General features: G+C 52.4%; 1 protein-coding gene across 1 annotated transcript; it reads right to left on the bottom strand.

Moving 5' to 3' along the window:
* Nucleotides 1–581: 581 nt before the first annotated feature.
* Nucleotides 582–3,891, bottom strand: EGR1 (early growth response 1). Its single transcript, XM_045028178.1, has 2 exons — nt 3,471–3,891; nt 582–2,827 (listed from the first exon to the last, which is right to left on the bottom strand). The coding sequence occupies exons 1-2, from the start codon at nt 3,694–3,696 to the stop codon at nt 1,527–1,529; spliced, it is 1,527 nt and encodes a 508-aa protein (XP_044884113.1). The 5' UTR covers nt 3,697–3,891; the 3' UTR covers nt 582–1,526.
* Nucleotides 3,892–7,350: the final 3,459 nt, after the last annotated feature.

Genomic DNA, 7,350 nt, shown 5'->3' with positions numbered 1-7,350 from the left:
ACACTATATATAATTTTATTACTTTCCCATATTTCTAATCTGCCCAGCTCCTTTTGTATGATTTCCTTCTTCTCACTCGTATTCTGTGCCCCTCCCCATTCACTACTAGCTATAAATCCAAGCAATATGCTTGTTTTTCCACTTTTTTTTTTAAACTGAAGTCAAGCAGTAAGATTCTCTTCTTTATTTACCCTCTGACAAAACAGAATTAGCCAAATGACCCTTCCATCCAAGTGAGCAGCCAGGCTCAAGGCTTATAGATATTTGACAAATGGTGGGTAGTACACAACTTATGATACATGCTCTGTATTCCTCTCTTAAATAGAGGGGTGGATCATCAGAATGTTCTACCTCTTCCTTACTAAGAGGATGAGAATTAAAGATCTAACACCAATTACTTAAATGAGGTTGCCATAGCTCTTGAGACATCTCACCTTCTCACTGCAGAGATACCTAGCTCAGTTCCATGGAAGTTACAATCAATCTATTGAGGAAAAAAAAAAGATCTTTAACTGAGGGGAAGGAGTCAAGGATACTGGTAAAGCGCGTTTCCCACATACACAAGCCTTAAAGAAAAAATGCACTGTTTTGATATTTTATTTACTTTTTCCGAAGGGTATTGTACACCAAGTATCCCATTGGCAGTAAAGCGCATTCAATGTGTTTATAAGCTAAACAGTCACTTTTGTTTAAACAATTACAAAGTAAAAATAAACCACAAAATAATGAACTGCATGTTCATAACATACAAAATTGCTGCCTACTTAGTAGGTAAACTACAACATTCCAACTCCTGAATATATATTTATAAATTTACATTTCAGTAACAAAAATAGAATTTGAGAGTTTGTGTACATCTGTCCTCTGGCTCCTTCTCAATCTTATTTTTTGTTTTCAGTCTCCCTTACATTCTTTGAATAAAATCCCTTTCACCTTAAGGCTAGATGCAAAGCATCCATTCACACAAATGCATGACGTCAGCAAGGCTTCACAAAAAGGCACCAAGACATGTAACTTTAAAAACAAACTTTTGCCATATGAGTGTCTCATCAGGTGATATTTACATAACATCACTCTTACATGCTTGAATACATAGTAAGTGCTGTTCTCAAATAAGTTTAAAACTCATTACAGCATAGTCACTAAAATAGAATTACCATTTACAAAATATGGGCCTGCTAACTCCAAATAATACAATATGAATACGAGAAGAATTTTCACATCATCAATAGTACCCAAAGGAAAGCAAACCATATCATGGCACATGTACATTTTACATTGTCTATGTATTTAATAAAAGTTCCTTTCTTGGTAAAATGTTTATGGGGGAAAATTATATTGAAATTATATCCACTGTCCATGCAAATTAAGTCTGTTGACAGAAGTGGAGAACTTAAATGGCAGTTGTTTCAGGCAGTTGAAGTTTAAAGAAAACTTAGAATGGCCTTGCTAGGTTTAGTAATTGACAGACTCCGTTCAGTCTGATAGTACCAATCAACTATTTTAATATTTCTGTCTTTACAGTCTCAACAAATTTCAATTGTCCTTGGAGAAAAAGCTGATGACATTTCTGAAAGTGCTGAAGATCCTTGTGAACTGAAAGAATTGGTAATCCCTGGAGAGGGGAAAGTGGTAGATACTTGGGCCTGAAAGGTGGCAGTAACCGAAGGATATGTAGTTGCTACTGAGGGGGAAGGGAAAGTGGTGTGTGCTGGAGATGGATAGGAAGACGACACCGGGGAGGAATATGATGTAGGCACTGGAGATGGGTAAGTGGTGGCGGCTGGAGATGGGTAGGAAGTTGTCATTGGAGAGGAGTAGGTGGAAATCTGAGAAGCAGCAGAGGCTGGAGTTGCCTTTTCTGCTTTCTTGTCCTTCTGTCTCAGGTGAATTTTAGTGTGTCTCTTCCTCTCATCGCTTCTGGCAAACTTTCTACCACAAATATCACAGGCAAATGGCTTCTCCCCGGTGTGGGTTCGGATATGAGTGGTCAAGTGATCGCTTCTGCTGAAATTCCTCATACAAATACGGCACTGAAAAGGTTTTTGTCCTGTGTGAATCCGAATGTGCCGGGTCAGCTCATCAGATCTGGAAAACCTCCTGTCACAGGACTCCACTGGGCATGCGTAGGGTCTCTCGTGAGGAGGAGTCTTGCTAGGTCGGTTGGGGTATTTTCTTATCCTGCTTGGCTTGATTAGCTGGGACTGATAGGTAGTGTTTAACGTCTTCGGATCTTGGGAGCCAGTCTGGGTAGCAAAAGCTTTGATAGTGGAGAGAGGTGTGAGAGAGGGCTGCTGGGGTCTGGTTTCTAGCGTTGGAAATGGTTTCTGATCAGCTGGGACCAGGCTGAGAGATTCCCCCTGTTGCTGGGGGAATAAGTAGTCCGGGATCATTGGCACCTGGAAGTTGGTTTTAGTAGCTGGATAAGCCGGGGGAGGGTACTGGAGAGAGGTACTGGGAGCGTTTGGGAAGGACTGGGTTTGCTGCTCAGGGAAAATCTCAGAGCTAGAATTGGGAAATGTTGGTGCCGCTGAATAGATCGGGCTGTTGTCGGTGGCCTGGACAGAGCAGCTCAGGGGCGGGGTCTGTGAGGATGAGGAGGTTGGTGATGAAGAAGGTGTAGAAGTGGTGGGTAGGTTAGCCATGCCCACCAGCCCACTAACAAGGCTGAACAGAGGCTCTGGCCAGAGGGTGTTGCTGCTGTTGGGGGCTGGTTCCAGAGAGAAGCGGCCCGTGTAGGTTATAGGCGGCAGCCGGCTTGTCTGATTGGGGTAGCTGGTTTCTGCCAAGGATTTCTCATTGTTCAAAGAGATCTCGGGAAACGTGTCTGAAAAGAGAAGAGTAGCCGTTACTTCCAAGAGATGCTGCAGCCCCAACGGGGCTACCCCCTTCCCCCCTCCGGGCGGGTAGCCCTGCCCGGCCCGGCCCCAACGGGGCTACCCCCCTTCCCCCCTCCGGGCGGGCAGCCTTGCCCGGCCCGGCCCCAACGGGGCTACCCCCCTTCCCCCCTCCGGGCGGGCAGCCCAGCCCGGCCCGGCCCCAACGGGGCTACCCCCCTTCCCCCCTCCGGGCGGGCAGCCCAGCCCGGCCCGGCCCCAACGGGGCTACCCCCCTTCCCCCCTCCGGGCGGGCAGCCCAGCCCGGCCCGGCCCCAACGGGGCTACCCCCCTTCCCCCCCCCCGGGCTAATTATAAATTTAGCGTTCCATATTGCAGCGCGCTCCTGGCAGCGCTCCAACAGCAGAAAGCCCATCGCTAAGAGCCGCTGACGCATGTCGAGAGAATCCCCCTAGAGCAGCACAGCCAGCGAGGTTGATGCATCATTACTGGCGGAATCCCGAGCAAACTGCACCTGCCCCACTAGAGCTCCCGAGAAGCAAGGGCTCGGGCGGGGGAGGGGGCATTTCCCACCGAGCGTCCCCACCACAGGCTCCCACTCACAACCCCCTATGGACAGAGACTGTCGCTTACCTGCAGCGAGGTGCTCGAAGTGCTGCTCTCCGGCGGGGTTGAAACCGCTGCTTTCAGGGGCCCCGCTGGAGGTGAGGAACTGGGGACCTCCGCCGCTGAGCAGCATCATCTCTTCCAGCTTGGGGTAGTTACTGTCCATGGTGGGGGGCGAGTGTGGAAAGGAGCCGAAGGGGTCAGAGATCTGCAGCGGGGGTAGGAGCTGCATCTCCGCCTTGGCCGCGGCCATGGGGGGAGTGGGCTTTGCCTGGGGACACAGGGATGCTGCGCGCCAGGGGCCAGGCGGCCGGGCAGAAGCGCCAGTCGCGTTTTGCTGCTGGGCTCGAAATGTGCTGGCTCCCCTTCCCAGCGGCCCCGGGCTCCCCCTGATTCTGCCCGCTATAAGCGCTCGGCCCGGGGCTCCCCCTGGCTCTGCCCGCTGGAAGCAATCAGCTCTTCGCCCGCCCTAGAGCCGCCCCTATATATCGAGTCCCCACCAGCTGCGGGCCGCCCGGCCATGACGTACATGGCCATATATGGCGGACAGGAAACCCTTATATGGAGTCAGGCTGGAAGACCCAGCCTGGCGTCAGTAGCTGGCACTGGGGGAAGCCGGGTGGAGGGGGCCCAGCCCAGATAGGAACAAGAGCCCCGCGCCCGCCCTAGGGTCCCTACTCCCACCCCTCACCCTATCGCTGGGTTTCTCTGGGGGGCAGCGCACGACACCCCCCCACGCCGCTGTCTTCCTCGGGTCCCCGTCGCCGCTTCAGGCCGCCGGAAGCCCCCGGCCGCGGAGTCCATATAAGGAAATAGCCTTATAAGTCCCGGTTCCGGCGGGAGCCTTCCTGCTCCTTATATGGCGATTCCGGCTCCGGGAGGGGGTGGAGAGAGGTGAACCCGGCGGGCGGGGGACCGAGGCAAAGGAGAGAAAGGAAGAGAAGCTCCAGCGTTTCTTTCAGCCCTGCAGAGCCGCCTGTTCGCGGCCTGGGCGTGAAGGCTTAGGCAGGGGAATAACAGACCTTGCTTGGGCACTTGAGCTGTTCCAGGAATGGCTGTAGAGTGCCCTGGGAAGAGGATTCCCTGAAACTGGGGGACTGGAACACAGAAGAATTGGAACAATTTGTATAGCAGGGGTGCTGAGAGCCATTGAACCAAGCTGTGAACCTTTTATATAATGGAAACCACTTCAAGCCAGGGGGTGCAGCAGCCCCCCCCCAGTTTCAGCACCTATGCTGGAAGAGACCTCCAGTATTAACCATTAGTGGAGCCCACCGTTCAAAGCGGGAAGTGCGGGATGGGGCCTGCTGTGACGTGGCAGACTGCACAGACCAGAGCTCCCTACCCCCCTAGATAGGCAACAACCCCCCATTTCATTTTGTGTTTAGCACATTTTCTGCCTGTTTCCTCGCTCCTTTCGCTCGGAATCGCGCCATTTGCTGCCCTTCTGCGTCTGGCATTCACATGACAGGTGCGGCGGGGGTCTGACTGATCAGCCTGCGCTGCCTATTTAACAACCCTAGAGCAAAGGAGGTTTCCCTGGCGCTGTCAGTCTGCCCCGAGTGGGAGCAGCTTGGCCCAGGAAAGGGGAATCTCTGGGATTCCTGGGTTTGCAACGAGCATCCTACTCCACCTGGCTGCGCCGGGAGAAGAGAGGCGCTCCTGGGGCAGGGCTTGGAGGTGCGTGTCTCCTACACAAGGAAGAGCGGGGGGCACTCTACCCTGTTAGACCAATGGAGCCCAAGCCCTGTCCCACAAACCCCCTACATCTTGCGCCGCGCGAGTAGGAGACCAAACACCCCTCTCTCTCCTCTGAGCAGTCTTGTAGGGTTCTGATTGCACGTCATGGGGGATGCCCTGGTGTACAAGGGGGCTTTCCTGTCCTTCCCGTCTCCAGAGATCTCGGCTGCACTTTTTCCAGTCGGCTGAGGCTAAAAGCAATGACCAGTGCCTCAGTATGCCCGTTCCAGCTCAGCTGTAGAGCCCCGTGCGTTGCCAGGAGAAATGTTGCTGGGCTCAGGGCTGCACGGCGCCCTCAGTGCACACACTGCAGAGGCTGCAGCGTCTAGCGAAAGGGAATTTCCTGATGATGCAAAATATTGGGAATCTCGGGGAATTATAAATACGTGGCTCAGTGCTGCCTCCTGGTGCCTAGGGCCGGGTCAGCTGTGACTAAGCGCCACATCTGGAGCTAGCGCCAGGTACCACGGCGGGGGGGAAAGGGTTCGCGCCCTTCAGCCCAGGGATTCGGTGCACATCACCCCCCGAGACTCCAGGTAGAAACCCCATTTACTCCGAGGTTCCCTTCTAGGGAATTTCTGGGCTTCTTGCCAAGTGGGAGCCTGAGACGCAGTGAGATTGCACTGAGTTTGCGCAGCCGCCTCTGCAAGTGCTTCCCCCGCAGTCCTCTGAGCAGGCTAGATAGTCCCGTGAGCACAGAGCTCCTCGGCTGGAGCTGTGCGAATACTGCACAATGCCAGCCGAACAGGGAGCAACCCTCTGGGGGCTCTGCCCTGCGGGTGGAGCAGGGGGACCCCCGCAGAGCCCGCCAGACACTGCCTCACAGCAGGACTCGGCGCGCGCGTGTGCCCCGGTCAGTTCCATTGCTTATGGGCCCTGAGACAGGGAGCCCAGAGTTCCTGTACAGTAGAGGCGAAGAGTCATAAACATCTTCAATATTTAAACTGACAAGCACCAGGTTCACCAGTTCCCCAAGGTGGGGGGGGATCTTTCTCCCCGGGGTTTTTCGTATCTCAGTACATTTCCAAGCAGTTGGCAACTGTGCAGAAATATGAAGCTTCTGTTAATACAGCCACCTGAATGAGATGTTCGGCGGCAGTTCTGAGCACTTTCCCACCACGCTGACTCAGAAAATCTAGGTTTCCTAATATCAATTCAGGAGGTTGCTCCCATGGCCACGTCACTGCGGGCTCTCGAGGCTCCCCTCTTTGGCTGCAGGCTACTTTCCCTTTGCTTTAATGTTTTAAAAGAAAGGCAAAACCCTTTATCCATTATTTATTTAGCAGACTATCAGCTAGTCAATCCTGCTCGAAAATAGCTTGATTAGAGCACTATATAAAGGCAGAAATAAAATGTACAGCGGTGTAAACACCGATAATCAGCCCCAGCTAACACTCTCATTCCTAATAGCTCTGTTTCAGAGATGACACAGAGGGAGGCCCTGCAGGGAGGTCCATATACAGCAGCGGCTCCAGGCACCAGCACTCCAAGCAAGTGCCTGAGGGTGGCAAGCCGCAGGGGGCACCCTGCTGGTCCCTGCGAGGGTGGCAGTCAGGCAGCCTTCAGCTTGCCTGCAGGAGGTCCGCCGGTCCCGCGGATTTGGTGGCAATTCGGCAGCAGGTACGCCGAAGCCGCGGACCGGCAGACCTCCCGCAGGCAAGCCACCGAATCTGCAGGACCGGGGGCTTTCTGCAGGCATGCCGCTGAAAGCCACCTGACTGCCCTGCTTGGGGCTGCAAAAAAGCCAGAGCTGCCCCTGTTCATATGGAAAGAATCTGGTTGAATTAAAATAATGATTCCACAAATGCTAGGCTAGATTGGGACAATTTTTCTTTTTAACCATTAGAAGATAAACATTTTATAATACCTTGGCAGTAGACAGTCTGTGCTCATTAATTTTGATCTATTGCACCATTTAAAATTGACCCTAGGCCTCATCTAAACATGGAGTTATACTGACTTAACCAAAACCAGTTTGTAAACCAATTTTGGTGAGTGCAAAAGCCCCTCTGTTCACACTGTTAAATCACTTTAAATCTAGTGTATGTTGAGTTTGCTTAAATTAATTAGCAAAGAGTCCTGTGGCACCTTGTAGACTAACAGAAGTTTTGAAGCATGAGCTTTTGTGGGTGAATACCCACTTTGTCGTTGCATCCGACAAAATGGG

This window comes from Mauremys mutica, chromosome 8 (assembly GCF_020497125.1).
Source record: "Mauremys mutica isolate MM-2020 ecotype Southern chromosome 8, ASM2049712v1, whole genome shotgun sequence".
NCBI classification, from domain to species: domain Eukaryota; kingdom Metazoa; phylum Chordata; order Testudines; family Geoemydidae; genus Mauremys; species Mauremys mutica.
This window is presented reverse-complemented; position numbering and strand designations above follow the sequence as displayed.

What these genes read in the sequence shown, in the direction of transcription:
- EGR1 (XM_045028178.1), bottom strand. Translation starts at nt 3,696, where the DNA reads ATGGCCGCGGCCAAGGCGGAGATGCAGCTCCTACCCCCGCTGCAGATC. An exon ending in CTTCGAGCACCTCGCTGCAG is followed by an intron (nt 2,828 to 3,470) that starts GTAAGCGACAGT and finishes TTCTCTTTTCAG; the next exon opens with ACACGTTTCCCGAGATCTCT.